General features: G+C 58.1%; 3 protein-coding genes across 3 annotated transcripts in view; all 3 read right to left on the reverse strand.

The window, feature by feature from the left end:
* VOLCADRAFT_89781 (uncharacterized protein) overlaps nt 1-611 on the reverse strand; it is a gene marked incomplete at both ends in the record, with an annotated part of 3,734 nt that extends 3,123 nt beyond the window's left edge. The window contains 3 exons of the mRNA XM_002949446.1: nt 104-140; nt 206-289; nt 571-611. Coding sequence (XP_002949492.1) covers nt 104-140; nt 206-289; nt 571-611 — 162 coding nt within the window. The remainder of the gene's footprint in view (nt 1-103; nt 141-205; nt 290-570) is intronic.
* A 2,107-nt stretch (nt 612-2,718) lies between these two features.
* On the reverse strand, nt 2,719-15,515 carry VOLCADRAFT_89782 (uncharacterized protein; the record flags this gene model as incomplete). Its single annotated transcript, XM_002949447.1, has 14 exons — nt 2,719-4,794; nt 7,414-7,534; nt 8,037-8,197; nt 8,794-8,952; nt 9,266-9,427; nt 9,869-10,006; nt 10,683-10,766; nt 11,324-11,470; nt 12,074-12,220; nt 12,363-12,595; nt 13,074-13,602; nt 13,943-14,182; nt 14,546-14,704; nt 15,396-15,515. The coding sequence occupies 14 exons, from the start codon at nt 15,513-15,515 to the stop codon at nt 2,719-2,721; spliced, it is 4,476 nt and encodes a 1,491-aa protein (XP_002949493.1).
* Nucleotides 15,516-17,134: 1,619 nt separating this feature from the next.
* VOLCADRAFT_104299 (uncharacterized protein) lies at nt 17,135-18,704 on the reverse strand (the record flags this gene model as incomplete). Its single annotated transcript, XM_002949448.1, has 6 exons — nt 18,087-18,704; nt 17,845-18,004; nt 17,694-17,773; nt 17,493-17,617; nt 17,293-17,346; nt 17,135-17,149 (listed from the first exon to the last, which is right to left on the reverse strand). The coding sequence occupies exons 1-6, from the start codon at nt 18,106-18,108 to the stop codon at nt 17,135-17,137; spliced, it is 456 nt and encodes a 151-aa protein (XP_002949494.1). The 5' UTR covers nt 18,109-18,704.
* Between the last annotated feature and the right edge of the window lie 1,013 nt (nt 18,705-19,717).

The following is a 19,717-nucleotide window of genomic DNA, read 5'->3' on the forward strand; positions in this document are numbered from 1 at the left end:
ACATTGCACACAGAACAGGGGGCAGCAAACGGATAACCCACAGAAGGCGCCAAAGGCGGAGACTCGAGAGATGGAGCCGACAATCCAACCAAGGAAAGCGGACCCCCATGAAGGCCGAGGCCGCCAGTGCGAAGAGGGACCTGCGGGGAGACGGGCCCGTCTATCGCAAGCGCAAGGACAACACAATAGCTCGGCGACACCTCACCACGCCACGTAAGCCCCATCCAGGAACAAAGGAAGGCTGCGCGGAGCTAGGCGCGTCAGTGCCAAGAAAGGCAAAGCCATCGACCTGGGCACGACAGCGGTACGGAAACGCATCAGAATGATCGCACATTCAGGACAACCGGGAATCAGTGGTTTACATCTAATTAATCTAAACCTAAGGAGAAGGAGATCAGCCGCGATGCAAGTAGGCAGATGAACAGGGCGTAAATCGCCCACGCGCATTGGAGACCGCAGTAAGACGCAAGAGTAGCCAATAATTTTCCCTGTCATAAATGCAAGCATCTTACCGCCGCTCCGGACCCAAGGCTTAAAACTTGCGGACCAGCCGAAGACCCTCCCACCCACCCATTAAGCGCATTGGGATGTGGTGTGGCCTGATTAAACATTGGGATCGGGTGTAAGGCTGGACGCAAATCTTATTGCAAATATATCAAACTTGCTTTTTCATATGGATTCTATTGAGGGAAACTAACGTAATAAATGCAGATACAAAGCTTATGCAAAGGCGAGCAATGAAATACAGCGGCTTACGATAACATCCTGTTGCAGTACACCTGGCACAGTTGGAACAATTGGACATCAACAAAGGGCTCTTCTGAAATAATTTAAAAAGGTCCGTCGAGCGGCTGACTCCTTTAGTAAGCTTATCAGCTGCAGCAACGCTGGGATTCGCACAAGGGCAAAAAATATCTGTCCAGGAGCATAACCTTATAGGTTGCATGTACAGTAATAGGGGAAGAACCCCGCTTGCGGGCGCCGCCATTAATTTGACAAGGGCGTTAAAGATGTGTACAGGGACATGCACGAAACACGGTATTGTGGGGCCCTTGCCAGCGGGGCTCATAAACAGGACGATTTGCGCTGTTTCCAACCTCGGTCTATCTGTCTATCTATCTAGCCATTGGCGCGCGACCCCTCGCAGCTGGCTGGTATCTCGCCAACGCCGGCCCGTCAGCCCGCCGTGCCAGCTATCGTTTCCTCCTTCGTGCCTCATTCTGTTTCCTGCAAGAGGAACTCGAAGCTGCGGCGGGCCCTTCCCAATGCACGTGAGGAATGCTGGTTCGTAGATGGTGGGTCCCACGCACCACATGGGGGTGCCCAGATGGGGGTTTAAAAACGCACAACCACCGTAAAAAAGATCATGAAGACTATCTATAGCTGTTTCCTCAAATCCTTGGACCTCATTCGTTCCATAGTGAACGAGTTTAATGGAGCACGTCGCACATCCAAGTTTCTATATCATCCCACCTCTGTCACGTGCCATGCCATGCAGCGGTCGGGCGGTTCGGGCTTTGCCACCCCAACCAATAACCAATAACTCACCACTACCACGATATCACCACCATAACATCTGTCTGATCTGTACGCAGCCAAAACATACAGGGCTTAACTCCTCCTCACATCGGACTAACCACGCGACCTCAACTCTTCAACGATCAGCGAATGGCCTTCGCACTGAGCGCCACATACCAACACCCAAACACCACCCCCAAACACCCAATTTGATAGGCCCCTGGCTCCCCTAGTCGGCTTCCCGCAGTTCGGCCCACCGCATCTCAGCCCTCGTACACACAATCGTGCAATTGGCAGAAAGGCATTGCCCCGTTTCGTCCCATCCCCGACCCCTCCCCAACACTGCTTGCGGACGGAACGGTGACACTTCCCTAGCCTTGCACCTCCGCATGTGGGCCCCCTGGTTGCGAGCTGACCCAGCAGCTCTCTCTCTCCCTCCCCCTCTGCTTCTCCTCGCTTCTTCTCCCTGTCCGAAGGCTCGCCCAACCCCCACGCAACATCCCCCTGCGTACCTAAATACATGGGAGGCCTCTCCCTTCCATATTCATAACATCGCATACCGCCTGGACCGGAGTTGATCAATCGGGATCCATACACGGCCCAACACGGCCCAGAACACTCCACCTTGTAACATTCTCCAAATACTTCGTCTCCAAGTTCCCCGGGGCCTGATTACTCCCCCAACCCGTCATGGCCTCATCTTAGCTGACTCATCGAGCAAGCTGACTCAAGTGTGGCAAAGCGAGAGCACTTTCGGAGATGTTCCCAACCCCAAGGCCCATCGGCCAGGTCATTCATAACGGCCCATCGGCCGTTAAGGACCCGACAGTGCGCATCTAGCTCCAAGTTTCAGGTCAGGTCAGGGTCGGGGCCTTCAAAAGCCGATACCTTGTAAGACCTGCACCCGCACCCTGCGCCCGCATCTGGCCCCAGCTGGTGTTGCAGCAAAGTGAGCGACGGGAAGACCAACGGGGTCGGGAACCAACGCAAAAGGGACCAAACCCAAAGCAACTGCCCCAGTTGCCAGAGTTTGTACTACTGTACTAGCAATCTGCAATGCTGAGAGAGCCATCAGCATACGAGGTGCTTTTGCCACGCAGACCTTTCTTTTAGCAGCTGAATCTCCACAAACCCACAGCACAACACAGCGTTTCGGCAATCTGTCTGGGCCACGTCCCGGACAATCTGGGCTACGTTCCTCTACGCCTCTGACAGCGCGCTGAGCCGCTTGTACGATTCCTGCAGGAACTGGAATGCCTGTGTGGCCAGATCGTCCCCCGGGTTCTTGTCGGGGTGTAACCGCATTATGAGCTCCCGGTAGGGCTTCACCAGGGCGGAGCGCTGCAGGGGCCCCGGTTCCACCCTGAACAGCGCCCGGTCGCCCTGGGCCTGGCTGACCAGCTTACTGCAGGCCACGGCGCGTCGGATCTCCCAGCCGTTGATCCGATCTCGCGCCAGCGCCAGCAGCTCAGCCTTCTCGGCGCAGAGCCGTATGAGCCCCTCCGCACCCGCCTCGTTAAGAAACTGCTTCAGAGCACGCACCGGCGTGTTGTCGTCCAGCGCCGGCAGAGGCGCCGAGGCGAAGGCCAGCACGGCCGGGTCGTCCCGGGCCTCAGCAGCTGCAGACGGCTGCTTATGCTGCTGCTGCGGAGGTGCGGCGGACGCTCCCCCCCCGCCATTGCCGGCAGCGCCGCGGGCGCCGGCTGCATTCCCGTTGCCGCTCGGCATGGACGACCCGTCTGCCCCGCCGTACGTCCCCCCGCCGCCGCTAGCCCCACCCCCGCTCTCGTGACCCGGACCTGCGGCGCCCCGGGCCGGGTGGCTCGCATGGCCGTTTGCGGTCGTTGGCCCAGCGCCACTGAACCACGCACTTTCGAATTCTGACTGGCCCACGCCGTGGCCCCCGAATTGCTGATAGCTCCAGTTACCCCACTGGCCAAAATGCTTGGCAAACTCTGCTTGCGCACGTGCCGCCGCCGCTGCCTGTTGCGCCGCTTGCTGCGCGGCCGCCGCTTGATGTGCGCGCTGCGCCGTCGCCTGTTGCTGCGCCCGTTGCGCCGCGGCAGCTTGCTGTGCGGCCTGCTGCGCGGCTACCTGCTGCCGATCTCGCGCCTTGTACAGGTTCAGCTGCTCCGTGAGCTGCTTCTCCCGCTGCAACGCCTCCTGATACTTTAGCCGTAGCTCCCGCATTTCCCGTTCCATCGGCTCCTGCCGCAACCGCAGCGCCTCTGCAGCCGCCGCCTCCTGCTGCGCCCGCGTCTGCTCATCCCTTAACCTGGCAGTAAGAACTGCCAGGTCACGGCGAAGGTTCCGAATAACCAAGTGTGCGTCCTCCATCTCAGGATTCGTCCGGGTGCTTCGACCGGGGTTGAACGTCGGCGGCGGGCCACCAGGGGCAGTAGCAGCTGTGGCGGCCGCAGTAGCTACAGCCGTGGAGACGGGAATTGGCCGGGTCAGTGGGGTGACACGTATCCCGCGAGCCATGAACACGCCGTCGGCTGCGACCGGACCGGGACCCGCCGCGGGTGCAACGCCGCTCCCGCCTCCGCAGGCCGCACCACCCACAGGCGCGGTAGCCGTGCCACCCACACCGCTCGCGCGAGGGCCGCCTCCGGCAGTTGCATGGCGCGCCGCGAAAACCGCCTCGGCAGCGTCAGCAGTAGCCGTGGCAGCAGCAGCCGCGGAGCTGGCGGGCGTGTCCCCAGCCGCGGCCGCAGCCGCGGGCCGGGTCTCCTGCACGGGCCGCTTCCCCGGCCGTCCGGCCGCCTCGCCAACAAAAGCATCTTCAAACTTTCGTTTTGGCCCCGGGACACTCGCAGGCTTGGTTGTCGCCGTGGGCTGCATCTGTGGCTTGTTGGCAGTCGTGCGTTGCTGCCCAACCGCAGGTGCAGGTGCAGGTGCGGCAGCGGCGGGCTGCTTTGGTCGCTGCGTGGGGTTAGCTGATTGGGCAACCTGAGTCAAGTTCGTCTGCTCTCGCTGATGCTGGGATGTGGCTGCCTGTCGCTTCTGTGACCGAAGGGGATAGCCGTCCGTGCGCGCGCCAGCCTGGCTTGGCTTCTCCGATTCGCGGTCCTGGGATTCTCCATTGAGTTCAGGTCCCTGTGCTGCCGCGGCCACCGTTCCTGATGCAGGTGGCCCCTTGGGCCCTGTGGCTCGCTTCTGTGCTGGCGGGGCCGGTCGTTCGAACATAATTTCCACCTCATCGGGGTCATCTCCGGAACCGGGTTTGGCCCCTGTTGGCTGTGGTATCTGCGCTGGTTTGGGGTGGGGCTGCGGCTGCGAAGGCTCAGTGGAAGGCTTCGAGGCGGGCGCATGAGAGGTTAGAGCAGGTTGTTGCTGCTGCCGTTGTTGTTGCGGCTGCCGTTGCTGTTGCCGTTGTTGTTGCGGTTGCTGTTGTTGTTGTTGTTGCGGCTGCTGCTGTCCTTGCTGATCCTGTTGTTGCTGCTGTTGCTGCTGCTGCTTTGCCAACGGCGCAACACCAGCAAGAAGCTCATCCTCCCATCCGACTTTGTGCTTACATGCCTCGCACTTGTAGTATATCCTGCAAAAAAACGTGTCGATGAGTTTGATGGGATGATGGGGCCTATGGAGGGTCCGATACCCCTGAGTCATGCCCGGGTCTGCTCTTTCGGCCTGCAGTGTTGGTGCTGACCCAAGACACTATCTGCCCCATCTCATTTGGGGGCTGCCGTAAGCCTCCCCCACAGCCTACGTCCCTCGGAACGTTGAAACCCCTGGGTCCCCAACCAATTTTAGCACGCATAGCCTTCGGTTGAAGGGTGAAATGAAACAATGGGCTCAGTTGTGAGAGGACACCACGACGCAAGCTAAAACCCAGCGACCTGCCATACGGTCCGAGGAAGCACATTCGAGCAAGTATACACGCTGATTATTCCATATACACTGCCTTTTGTGACACGCCCAGGCGAAGAGGAGGACTAGGCTAACCTTAAAAACCCTTTCCAACGATGAATAGTGTAGTGGCTCAGGACTGCCCTTACCTGTTTAAATTTTCCACCCCACGGTTGACAACCTTGCGCCTGCACGGCTGTTTGCATTCCGTGCATAGTATTTTCATTGCTGTTATGGGCTGAGGCTATTATACCTAGCACGGCGAGAGGTCAGAACTTGCATATTGGCCAGCCCGTATTCGTCGCTGATATTTTAAAACAACAACAACAATCATACTATCCATAGCATTTGAAGGAAGCGCGCGACCGTGTGCCGCAGCAAAGTGTAGCACCAAAAGGGGAATAAGGCGCGGAAGAGCCCTGCCGACGACTCAAATAGCTGAAGTAGTAATCTATATAACAAACAGAATTCTGGCCTTACAAACGGTGAGTATACGCAAAAGACAACATCGTGGGGCTGTACATGAGAAATTGAAACCAGTCTTTGTGCAGTGGCTATCGGAAATGCTAACGCATTGATTGAAATTCTTCGCAAGTACTTCTAGCTGGTGGATGAATATATAGGTAATAAGGAGCGCGGACATTTATCAATCGGTCTCTTGATGCATACGTTCCGAAGGTCCTGTATAGCTCTGCAGCTTGCGCGCTGCGTACAGCATTACACTTTTATCCCAAGAACTACGACTTTCGTGTCACATGGCCCAGACAGAATGAACTGTGGCCCAGCGCCGTCCAGGTAACAGATAGCAAATGCCAATTGCGTAGGGCATTGCCATGAGTGGTACTGTTTGAACCTGTACCGATTGGTGCCGCCATTCACCAGGGTTTCGCAGGAAAACCTGCCTGGGCCACTACCTGCTGGTCTCCTCCGCAGTTTCGCGTGCTCGGGGTGTCTCATACACAGCAGCGAAGGTGTGGCTGCAAACCGGGACACAGACTCCTTTCCCTGCTTTGGATCGCGCACCGCTTGTGTCGCGGGGCCCCCCTCTGTACGACTAACCCCGCCTCCTCGCGGTCCACCGCCACAGGCGATGATGATGGCATCTAGCACGCCCGGAGCTGCACGCCTTGAATATCGTTCGATGAAGGTTTCGTTGGCAAACGTTTCTGCTACGGAGGCCACCTCCGCAAGGTGCTGGCGACAAGGGAATAGGCTAGACGAGCTTGAGCGGCCTGGATATCGCCGATAGCCCTTGGATATCGTGGAAGCCCCCACACCGTTAACAACCCGGCAGGCGCTCGCGGACAGCACGCATTTTGCAAGTAGTTGTCAAGAGCTTTGGTGGAGAGTCAAGTTTGAAAACTTTTACGTCTTGTAACGAAGCGGTTCTCTAGGTCTGGTGATCCACCAGTTGGTGCCCACAACACGGTCTCCTGGATATGAGTTTACGACGCACAGCCAAAAAGGAAATGCTGTGCTATGCAGCCATCGTCACAACGATAGCAACTCTGCTGTAAGGGCTTCCAGCTCCGTCAGCCGCTGCAAAGGAATACCGCCCCTGGTACCACCTTCAAGCAATGGCCTGTCTGCCCCTGGCGCCACTGGCGGCGGTCCTCTCTGATGGCAACTGGCCCCACTACCTGTGGCCGTAGCTGCACCGCTAATCCTGGTAGCCGGCAGCGCGGATGGCAGCGCGCCAGCAACATTGCTTTCCCACGAACGGTCGCAGGCTGGCGCTATGGCCAGTCCAGGGCGCGATGCATTGCTCCTGAGAATGTTGCTAATCGAGTTTCCTGAACCCGCACTGCAGCCGAGCACTGTCCCCACAGCACTACGTGGTGCCAGGCGACGAGGCTGTTTCATCCCCCTGTCAACTGCGGAATCACCACAGTGCAGCGGCTCAGCGGCATCCACATGCCCACATTCCCCAAAGACCCCGACGGAAGGCGGGGCTGCCACACACGGTAAACCTCCTTGGTCCTCCTCTGCTGTGTCCTCCGGCCCGGCAGTGTCTGGCCGGTCGGGGACATCGGTGGGCCCCACCGGCCGCACGACTCCTAGCCCTTGTTGCTTGCGCAGTTCCGCCAGCAGCGTGTTGCGCTCACGGCGGAGACTTCGCAGTTGGGCTTCCTGCTCGTGAACCTGGGACTGGAGACGTCGGAGCCTGACAGAGCGGGCAAGGGGGCAGTGCGACGGCTTTGTAAATGCTGCATTTGCAGGACAGCTTCATGCAATATGCACTGTCGGGTCCATGGATGATCAGTTCGAGGCTACGGGGCCTTAGACAATTGACATGGGACAGGTGAAGGAAGGGATGGCAGGGGCGTGCTTCAAGACGTGCCCCAATTGGCAACATAGACAATGTCCTGGTGTACACCACGAAGATGTGCAAGGTAGGGACAAAGGGGGAATCTCCCATGGGAAGTACCGGTGTGAACTGGTGCTAAGCTACTCCAAGAGCATAGTCGGCCTTGGCTAGGCCATGCATGGTATGTCATCCGTAGTCCAGGCCCCCATGTCTCCGTATGTACAACCCCCTCCTCCCCTTTGGACTCCAACAGTTTGGTACTTTTGACTTTGGCAGTTGACTCATTGCTCTTTGCATACATCTCCCCGTTCCCTTCCCTACCCTTGCCGATTGCCCACAACTGTCACCCCCTGCACACCTTGTATCCTCCTGTTGCGCCCTGACCTCCCGCACTCTCGCCAGCTGCCGCTCCAGCTGCCCGCATTCCGCCGCGGCCTTGGCAGCCACTCGCTCCGCCTCCGCCGCGCGCCGCCGCTCTGCTGCCAGCGCCTCCTCGTGGTCGGCCCTCAGCTCCGCCAGCTGCCAAGCAGAACAGTTGGGGGCGAGCACATACATAGACAAGGGTTTGGCACCACTGGTAAGGCGCGACCATTGCCCGGGAGATCCTGGGGATCGATACCCGTTAGGCAAAAGTCCTTTCGATGGTGGAAGGCATTGCGCCCCTAGTTGATGGACGGTGGTGACCTGGGATAAAGTTAACCTGCGAGCCGACCAGGAACGGAGTTGGGCCGCTGTCGACCCGGCAGATTCCGTTGGATGCTGGTGGTGGGTGCGGAACCTGAGCGATCCACTGAGAAGTTGACTAGGGTGACTGGATGAGGGTGCCCCGAAATACCGGGGAAGGCAGGGTTTCGCAGGGTAGCTGCCACGGGCGAAGATACACCCCCCTGTTTCACACATCATAGACAGAGTAAGCAGCAGTAGTAAGCGAACAGGATTGTGGTGCCACCTCGAACTGGACCTCGTTCCCCTGAAATGTGGCCGTGCATGGCAAGATAAGCAAAGGGGGATGTAAAAACGGGCGATTTCCTTATTGAGGGAACCATGCGTCAGAAGGAACGGAGGTCATGCAATAAAGCACCCTAGCGCCGGCGCTGTGTTTCCAATACTCTCACCCTGGCGTGTGTCTCTCGCTCACGGCTGGCCAGCTGGCGTTGCAGGTCCGCCTCTGAGGCCTGGCGACTAGCCACCTCGTGCCGCAGCCGCTCCAGCTCCAGGCTGCTAGCCTGCAGGTCCTCCACGGCCCTCTGCCGCGCCCTCCGGAGCCACGCCACCTGGTGCATCAACAATATAATAACATCGGCCCGCCCGCTTTGGAATCAGAGCTAGGGTGAACTGTAATGATTGGTAGAAAGGCCAGCCCTGTCAATCCTTTCGCGCTAAATAACAACACCCATTTTGACATGAGCAACCATCCAACAAGGAACCAGTTTGTAGCCGGACCGAATGGCCAGAACCATATCCGCAACTTCACGGCCATTTAACCCCCCGTGAGCTCATGGTTCACATGGAGAGCGCAGCCCTTCCCCGTTGTGTTGACTTCCCTACCCCTGTTAAGTCGTGGAGAAGCTCAGCCCCTGCCCGCACCTGCTGCGTCAAGTCTTGCAGCCGCACCGAGATCTTGGACAGCCGCAGGCCCACGGCTGCCTCCGTGCGGCGACAAAGCTCCTCTGCGGCCTCCATCGCCCCCTGCACCAGCTGCCGGGCTTGGGCTACCTGCGCCGCCGCTGCCACCTCGGCGGCCTGCACCTGCCGTGTCGAAGACATCGTATTGTGGTGTGCATGCAAAGTTCAGCTGGCGCATGGTTCCGTCATCCCCTGGCAAAGCCGGGTACAATACAGCAGAGCAATGCTCTATTGCACCTGGTGCTGTATTCCTCATCCGACACACAACCCTCCTTTGCCACCAGCTACGTCCTGCCCTGGCCAAACATACACGACCGGGCATTCACCGTCCGGTGAAGTTCTATGGGCGCATCCCGGGCTGGTTAGCTGGCTGCCTAGTTGTGACCGCAACTCCCTCCGTTGTTGGAGGGAGGGTTTATGGGATTGTCCAACCCACCCGTATGGCATGGCTTCAAACCAGCCAACCTTCTACAGCCTCTTGCATCCGCCCTTGTCAATATATATCGTGTATATTGACGAGGGAACGTGGCACTTCCAAAACCCTGCCCGGCCCTGGTCCCATACCTTGCGCTCCGCCGACGCCTCCACTGCCTGCTGCGCCGCCTGCAGCCTGGCAGCCAGCAGCGCCTCCCGTTGCCGCACCTCACGCTCCTGCATGCGCTCCTGCGCCGCCCGGATCCGCTCCTCTGCGGAGCTGCTCACCTGGCGGCCATGAGCAGGGGCAGGCGAGAGAGGGTTAGGAGCCGCAGTGAAGCGAGACGGGAGAGGGCTGCGGGTGCGAGGAGGGGTAGCGGTCAGAAGGCGGAATGGTCGTGGAGCAGTTGGTGGAATGCTTGTGCGCAGGATGTCTCCTCTCACTTCGAACCGCATCAGCAGCTGACATAAGATAGCGGCAGAACACGCACCTCGTCGGATGGCTAAAAGAACGTCACCCATCCTCATGTCAGTGTGTTGGGCGGCGGGCTGGACCAGAGAGCTAGGTTTGTGTGCACGGCGCAGCTATGGAAGCACCGAGCTGAGGATATCAACTGCTCCCCATCAACGCTCTGGTTCACAGATGCACATTCATCCCAATCGGAAAACGATGCAAATCCCCGAAACCCCCTAAAGGTACAAGGGCGGCGTCCATGGATGTAGGAGAGGCCACAGGAGGTGCTATCGTTTAGCATGTGACAAGTCGTGCTGCGACCCGTCATAATGTCGATCTCAGCTCAGCCAACCTGCGCAAGCTGTTGCAGCAGCATCTGCCGGTCCCGGCCCAACTGGGTCAGCTCCTGACGCAACACCGCCACCAGCGGCGACGCATCGGTGACCGCTCCGCCATTCACCCTGGAACCATTGCAGGTCCTCGTGCCGCCTGCCGCGTGATTTCCCCCACCGCCGCCAGCTCCACTTCCAGCCACTGGCATCGAACTAGGGCCTCGGTCGGGCGTCCACGGCGTGTAGGCCATGGTGGATTGTACTGCGGGAAGGGAAGGGTTTGGGCCATCCATGCGATCAGGAGATGCGTGAGCTGCATTTGTACACGGCCGCGGCCTGGTCTGGCAGGCGTCCAGTTTCAATGATGAACTAAAGCCACTGCGAGAAGCCAAAAGCGTCTCCTCACAAACATTCTCACGGATGCCTGGCATGTGTGGTCAGCCGCGCAGGACATGGCCATCGCTGGTATCGGGTTGCATAATCCTGCTGCGTGTTAGGTGGCACAGAGGCCATAAGAGTCAGTGCACAGAGAGTTGTATTGCCTTGGCGCAGAGGATGACCATATTTCCTAGGAAAACGTATCCTCAACCAAGAAGAAAGCGCAACATCTAACCCTTCACTCGCATTCGAATTCATACACCCTCTTCCAAGCAGCAACTACAGGCATCCACCTGCAAAAGCCGCTGCTAACTTGGCTGCTGGCGAGGCAGCCAAGCGACCTTGCAACATCACATGTGGTCCGGTCGTGGCCGGCCCTGCCAACAGCCCGCAAGGCGCCGCCGCAGCACCAACGGGGGCCCCGGGCTGGCCACGCCGCACCGCAGCCAGGCTCAGCGCGAAGGACAGCCTCTTGCTGGCATGGCTGAGTCGCTCCGCATGGGCGCTCAGCTGCTCGGCCCGGTCCTCCAGCGCCGCCTCCCGCTGCTCCATGGTAGTCTTGAAGGCCACCAGCTGCCGCCGCACGGCCTGCGGAGTTTGGAGCGGCGTGTAGGGAGCAGGGTTTCGGAGGGAACGAGGGAAGGTGAGGTGGCAGAGCAGGAGGAGGACATGGAGACGCCAAGCCCGGTTCCGCCGAGCTGGGACAAGAGGGAGCTCGCTGGTCATTAGCCCGCTTTCGGTGTCGCGTGTGTATGAAGCGCCCTTGGAGCCAAGGTCCTGCCCGTGTATACAACACACACATCCACATATCCACGCAAGCACTTGTAGTCGTGCACTTATTTCGCGGCAAACAGCCGTCGAGGTACACTGGTGTGGCGATTGCACGACCCATCATCGCCAGGCTAGGCCTTGTTTTAAGTTTCTGTGTTAGTACAAGCCCAGTATGCTGCGACGTAGCACCCAGTTGAGCCCATGCGCCTTCCCTCCACAGTCACCCCCTCTCCATTGGCGAACAGCTGCCCCCGTCCATCCACGCCTTGCATTGGAGCACCTCCCTCCCCCCTCCCTCATTCCCTTCCCCCCTCCCTCCTTCCCTTCCCCCCTCCATCCCTTCCTCCCTCCTTCCCTTCCCCCCTCCATCCCTTCCCCCCTCCTTCCCTCCCTTCCTCCCGCCCTCTCACACTCCCTCACCTGAGCCGCCGCATCCCGAGCGGCCACTTGCTGCTCCAAGCCGGTGGCCCGCTGCCGCTCCTGCTGCAGCTCCGAGACCAACTGGGTGATCTTGGCCTGCAGCTGCGTGTTTTCGGAGCGCTGCTCCCGGGACCGCTGCTCCAGGAGCTGCACAACCGATTATGGCATTACGGCAAGGAGGCGCGGGTTAGCTCCAATGATTGGCCTTCACCACTGGGTGCTGATGGTGCCCACAGAGGTTAACAATAGGAGTCTAAATTCTAAAGAACATCTCCGCAAGGAAGCTCACCTCGAGCAATGTCCGGGCCTGTGTGAACTGTTCCCGCATCTCCCCCAGCTGCTGGCCCCACTCAGCTCGCTGCTCCTCACCCTCCGCAGCCTGCCGCCCCAACTGCTCCTGCAGGAGCTGCACCTGCTCCCGCCACGGCTGCAGCAGGTTCTCCCAGCCGGCCTCCGCAGCAGCTGCCTGACCGGTGTCGCCGTCAGCACCACCCCCGACTGCCTGACTGGCTGTAAGGCCACCTGCAGGGCGGCAGGTGGCGGAACCCGCCCTGAATGCTCACTTCCGAACTGGTCGTGTGCACATGCATATTACAATAATTAACGCAACCCCCAAGCGATATAACCTCCCATTACATGGAACCCTGTCATGAGATGCCGCTACTTGACTGCACAACTCCCCCGAGTGCGAGTTTGGCACAACTCCCCCGAGTGCGAGTTTGGCACAACCTTGGCACATTTGCGCTATCGAGAAGACTAAAAACCCCCATGGCGTGCCGAGCCAGACCCCGCAAAGATCCGCGCACCATGCGATCTTTATTACCCAAGCATGAAGCCAATGCCTCACAAGGTTTATTGACTTCGAGAGATATATCGCGTACCATGCTCCCTGCGGCCCTTCCCTGCGCCCCTTCATGTCCACAGTCATGCCGCCTCTATCAGACCCTGACCCCGCTGCCCATGCTTGGGTCACCCAGCCTCCAGGCTTCGGTACACCTACCCAGCCTCACCAGCTCCCGCTCCTGCATCCTCACGATCTGCTGCAACGCCTCCACACGCTGATACAGCGCCGACTCCACTCCAGAACCAGCACCACCACCATCAGCACCGCTGCGTATCTTATGCGGCGATGACGTCGCAGCGCCTGCCCACGGTTGGCCGAAACCCTCCGCAGCTGCGGCTCCATCTGACCCCGTGGCGGAGGACATCCCCGCCAGCGCAGAGGACTGGGCGGCTTGTCGGTGTTGTTGTTGTTGCTGCAGTTGTGCCAGCAGATTCTGCGTGGCCGTTAGCTCCTGTTGTATCTGTAGCCTGGCGGTCTGCTGCTCCATAACCTGCTGTGCTGCCCGGCTGGCGGCTTGGGCCGCCTCCGCAGCACGCGCCTCGGCGTCCGCCAGGCGGGAGCCCAGCAGCTCCGTCTGCCGCAGCAGTCCGTCTCGCTCCGCTAATAGGGTGGCGACCTGGCTGGCTAGACCGGCCACCTGCTGGACCGAGGAGGTGGACTGCTGCTGCAGCTGCGCATTGGCCTCCTGCGCGCATGGTAGGGGGAAGAAGAGTCAGGGTTCCGCACGCCCCATCCACGTCGTCCACTCGTATGTGTGTGTGTGTGCTCTGTGTTTGTGGGGGATCTCTGGCGGGTGAGCTCGTGCCATCACATGCTGGTGCGCTCTGTGTCTCCCCCGCCTCAAATAGACCCCGTCGCCAAGGCTATTTGCAAAGGTGCAAGTAAACGCAGAACGGCGATAAGCAGCTTGCAGCGCAGGCGCCTGCAATCTCACAGTCAGCCAGCGTCCGCACACATACGTGTTCCTACCGACACACCTCCGCAAACCCACGACATAACTACACACCTCCACCACAGCAACGCACCTCCGCCTGTCGCAGGGCCTCCGCCAGCGACGCCGGCCGCTGCACCAGCTGCTCCCGTTCAGCCAGCAGCCTCGAGTGTGCCTCCGACAGCGTGTCATGCGCCCGAGTGGCAGCCTCAAGCTGCAAACGCAGGACCATCACCTCAGCTTCCAGCCGGCCATCCCGCGGCGAAGCCCATCTCTCCGATGAACCATCCTGGTATGCTGGCTGCTGCTGCTGCTGCTGCGGCTGCTGTAGCGGCTGTGGGGGCGGCGTTGCTATGGTGAGAGGTTGTGGCGGCCATTGGTGCGGTCTATCAGACTGCAAAGCGAGCAGGCCAGCAGGATTGGTGGGTAATGTATGGGAAACGGCACCTGACCGGTTTTCACCGCTGCCGCCGCTGCCCCCGAGCACCGGAGCTCGCTGCAGGCCGTCCCCACGCCAACGCATGCTCAGGGCACCCTCCGCTGATATGCCTGCGGTTGTCACGCAGCCGAGCCGCTCTTCAAGCCCCTGCGGCTGCTGCTGATTTGGTTTTTGTTGCTGATGTTGGTTCAGCTCCCGCTGGAAACGCTCACCATCTGCTTGCGGGTGCGGGATAGTCGATGTATTGCTGCCGCTGACCTGTGCGCCTTCCGCTTCCAGCCGCAGTGGAATGCCGTTGAGGCGCTGCAACCCCGGCAGAGCTGCGGCCAGCAGTTGCTGACTGCCCTCCAGGTCACACACAGGGTTGCCCCTCAGATCTAGCTCCACCAGCTGGGGCAGGCGGGCAAGCAGGTGCACCTGTACACGCACACATACACACAAATGATGCATCCGTGACCGATGTGTAGTCCCATACATCCCGAGCGCAGTATCATGCACCAAGAGCGCCACGAAGGCGGCCCCAACTACGGATGCGAAGCAGCGGATTTACATGCGTCAATCGCGGAGGTGGACCTGCTACAGCCAGGAGTGAGACATGCATTTGCACAGGAACGAAACGCCCGTGATGATGGACCTTCCTTTTTTCCGTTTTAAACAGGGGGTTATATCTTCACACATGGCAGCTACCCTGCGAAACCCTGCCTTCCCCGGTATTTCGGGGCACCCTCATCCAGTCACCCTAGTCAACTTCTCAGTGGATCGCTCAGGTTCCGCACCCACCACCAGCATCCAACGGAATCTGCCGGGTCGACAGTGGCCCAGCTCCATTCCTGGTCGGCTCGCAGGTTAACTTTTTCCCAGGTCACCAACGTCCATCAGCTAGGGGCGCATTACCTTCACACATCGGAAGGATTTTCGACCCTGACAGGTCTCGATCCCGGAATCTCCCGGGGGCAATGGTCGCGCGTTACCAGTAGTGCCTACCTAAGTGGACCTTTTTCGCCACACACGGCCCATGGGACACACACACACACACACACACACACACACACGCTGCCCCATGTAAAAGCTTGAAGTGGGCGCCCAGACCGAGCGATGTTCTGCTCACCCAGGGTCCAATAGCCAGGGAGTTCCACGCCAGGTCCAGGACACGGAGGCTTGACAACATCGTTACGCTGTCGCCCAAGTGAGTTCTGCGTACAAGGCGTTTGATAGCTCCACGTGCCATACATTCCAAGTGTCCTGATGCTCAGCGCTTTCGACAGCAGCGAAATGAGTTGCATTCTTTCCGCCAAGGAGCCCCTTCTGCGCGTCCGTAACTCCCCCATCCTTTCGCAAATGCAAAGAGGCAGCTTTGCAAATGCAATGCCCTTACATCATGTTGCTCCTCGCACTCAGGGATGTCAGGAACTGAAGCCCCGCAAGCCCATCCAGCGTTTCCAGTCGGTTATTGTCAAGTGCAAGGTCGAGGAGCCGGCTGAGGGGACAAAGGTCTTGTATGGACACTATGTTGTTACTACGAAGGTCTAAGCTTAGCATTGATGGGTATTGCATAGCAAGTGCACCAGCCAGCGCATTGTCAATTGTTATTGACTCCATGGTATCGTTCCGACCTTGGGCGGTTATCGAGTAGAGGTAACTAGCAATCTCCCATGTTCAGCATGTTGCTTCGGCTAGTGATGCTAGCTGCTCAGCTGTTCGAATCCGTATTGTATAGCCCAGGTTCTGGAACTGCAAGACGGAATGAGGTGTAACCCCAAAACCATACGTAATGTACATGTTATATATCATTGTTAAAAGGGCCTTTCTGCCCTTCTCATTTTGCAACTTGAGCTTACGGCACGCCACGACCAAAGACGGACTTTTGCTGCAGCACAACGATTCAGTGTACACCATGTCCGTTGTAGCTCAACTGCGCTGTATGAGAGCAGTGGTTCAGCGGGCTGCCCCGGCCCTGTGTCAGTTTAGAGTATGTCCTGTGGGCCATCAGGCGTCAACCTTGCCGTCGCGAGCGCCCGACTTTTCACGCTCTATCCATGGGTGAGACTTGTGTTCAGTTCAGGTATTTGGCTAGGCAGACATATCGCATCCACATCGCAGGACATCCATACCAACCCCGATACCCGCGTCCGTCAAGCGTTGCTTCGCCTTAGATGCCGTACAATCATACCTTGTTGGGCTGAGCAGCTCTCAAGGTGAGGACGGCGTCTGAGGCACGCAGCAAGATCCTAGGAGGTAGGGAGGGCGCGGGGACCCGGAGCACTGTGTGCACATTAGCCCGCGTTTTCTTCGGGTCACGTGAAAAAACATCTTGCGCTGAAGGCGCATCATCTGACGGAGGGTTCGCCAACTATCCCTCGAGAGTATACCATTGGTAGAGGAGTTCCATGGAAGCCTTTTAATTAATCCCGTGGGAATCTTGCGTTGAGGCCGTTCCTTCGGCGTGCGAGTGCGGCTGCATGAACGTCTGCAGTGCGCGCTCCTTACAATTCACAAGGATCATACCATTCTCGAGGGTTACATCCTCACTAACCCGCTTGGTCGCTACTCACATGGCAACGCGTCATGGAGAAGATATACAAAATATGGTTATTTCCGTCAGCATAAAGTCAGCATCGCAATGACTACAGTACACAGCCATGGGCGCACTGTACACGTCCGCCATGAAAGCATCCGTCTCCCTACACCACCACGTGCTAATGCGTCATGCCCACATTTCCCGCCTGCCCTCAGGTCCGGATCTTTGAGGTCGCAAGTCGTGCCTCTCGCCGTACGTTTGCGGCGTTCCATGGCGTAATATCTCTTCTGAACCGGATGCGCTCTGGCGGCGCCTGCGTGTTCTCGGCTTTACTCCCATGCTGCCTGCGAGAGCCAGACAGGCGTGGGTCCGTGAATTTAGCCAACTAGTACAAGATGGCAGTACTCGCACGCGATGGCCGCCCCAGGGAACGTGGCACCGCGCATCCCTCAGCCCGAAGAAATGTAAGTCGTATGCACGACCGCACCTTCCCCTTGATCCCCTTCTTTATGGCCTCCTTGTCCACCGCTTCAAGCAAGCCCTGCGGACGAAACACAGTGCTTGGCTGTCCCAAACCAGGAGAAATGGGGGAGACGCGAAACAGATAGCCGTGCGGGCGGAGGATCGAAGTAACCAGAGGTTGAAGCAAAGGACCAAATGGCCACCACGAATATGACATGGGCATACCTCGTTGATCACTTCATCCACCACCAGCGCCAGCTTCGCGTACTTTTCTAACAGTAGTCCGGACGAAGGCGCCTTACCCAGCACGTCCTTCAGGACTTGAATGATAACTCGAAGCACCTCGACCACTGCTCAAGATAGGGAATGACGGAATCAGGCTGGCGCTTTTCTGTGGGCGGGTGTCACAGAAAGCGACCTACTCACAGCCCACTTCGTCGTACTCCCCGGAACCCAGTAGATAGAACACGGTATCCGCCACAGGAACGAAGGCGAACCTGGTCAACCTGTACACGGTGCACGCATCTGAACGCGTTGGTCACACGGTGTGACCAGGACAAGGCGATGATTGACGCACTTGTAAGGCGCGATGAAGTCCTGCTCCTGATCCGGTGGCATCCGGACATTACTAGACGCCGCGCTGAACGCTGCACGTATCTCCGCCTTTTCCAGCTCCGTAAAGCGATCGAAAAACCTCTCGTATATTACGTCGCCACCCCTGGTGGCAACCAAGAAGCCTGCGCCGGCGCCAGCAAGGATAAACGGATACAGTACGTATATGCAAACATAACCTTTGAAAGCTGCCAGACCCTAGCTCACAGTGTATGCGCCCGACGTCCATTACGCCGTCCTCTTCTCAACACGGCCAAGTAATACGAAGGAAAACTCCTTTCAGATTATAACCAGACTGGGAAGGCTGCATTTTCAGGTTGCATGACTTGGATCGAGGCACGCCACGGCCTTTATAAGTTAATCCTATCTTGACACACGTAGGTAGTATGCGTGATGCTATGCAAGAAGATAAAGCGACAAGTACGCACGTTTATGCTTAAAACAGTTTACAATTGTGTTGTCGTCACCGTGCGACCAATGCGCGTCTTCGCCAGATGCACCTTTGCCCGCGCAATGCATTACTACCGCATAACTGTACAAACAACTTACACTTTTGTCATAGAAAACATGCGCCCGCGGCCATTTCGGGGATCAGTTAACATAAGCTGCTAGGGTGGGTTTCAGGTCCCACCAACCCCGCCTAACGAGCAATAAACGTCACCGACCCCGTCCGGTTACATCAAGGATCACCCATTTCGCAGTGCATTTGTACACAAGTGCTCACAATACTAGACGCACACCTTTTCCATACGGAGCTGTGCACACCCGCAGGTAGACTTGCTAAGATTGCAACCAGCCAGACCCCTAGGCGCACAAGATCAGCCAAAACCCAGCGACAACGGCAGCGATACCCACGAACATCCACAGTTGCAGCAAGGGCAACTTTAACACCGCTAGGACACCAAACAAGACCCAGACCAGGATTGACATAATCCAGAATGACAGCTTAGAATGCTTCTCTATGCTTTTGTAATCCATCTTGGCTCCCGGACTTCAGACGACTCCTCAATTTCGTTGGGTGCGGCCTCAACCAGGCCGCTTGCTTGCACTTTTCAGACCGCTCGCCTCTTCCCAGTTAGTGTCCAGATTCCAATTAGTGTTATTAATCTTGCGCAAATGCTAAGTTTGCTCCGATATATTGCGGTTGTTGCTGGCTTGTGTAGGTTATATGATAAAAATCTAGCGTTGGCTCATATGGCGTTTTTGCAAGGATACCGCCTGCAGTGAGAAACCCTATGTGTGAAGCGAGAGGTCCCGCAACCAGCATCTTCAAGGATGAAGCAGGAAGCCTGTGAGCCAATGCATGTTGCTTAAACGTCATCGCGTGATCCGTACTCACTACTAACTTATTGTGGGGAAGGCCATTGCGTCTGCGACCACACTCCCGCGGTACCCAAACCCTTCAAAGACAATTCCGATCAGCCATTTGGCTGTTAGTGGGAGGGCGGGTGGGCCGCTCGCACGGCAATCGAGTAGAGAGTACGAAAATAACCTAATGCAGTCATCGACAGCAGAAAACGTAAGCCTCCAGCCTCATGCCGACTCTCTTACCTACCATTCATATTCTCTACCTCGTTCCCAAGACTCCGCCGCGTTGCCTCTAGTTCGGCTCGTGCCACAGGTAACTTCGCTCGTCGCTACTTTGCCATTCACCTTCGCCTCCACCCAGCCTCTGCTTCTCCACAGAAGCGGCGACCTCCTTCGCCGTTGTTACGCCTCGTCTATGCGAATCCTCCTCATCCGACTGTGTCTTCTGCCTACCCGGTGCGCGCCCCCTCTCTCTGCGCATCCTTTTCTCTGGCCCTCTCTTACGGTTGCCTACCTTACTGCAGGACTCG

This window comes from Volvox carteri (genome assembly GCF_000143455.1).
Source record: "Volvox carteri f. nagariensis unplaced genomic scaffold VOLCAscaffold_14, whole genome shotgun sequence".
Taxonomy (NCBI): domain Eukaryota; kingdom Viridiplantae; phylum Chlorophyta; class Chlorophyceae; order Chlamydomonadales; family Volvocaceae; genus Volvox; species Volvox carteri.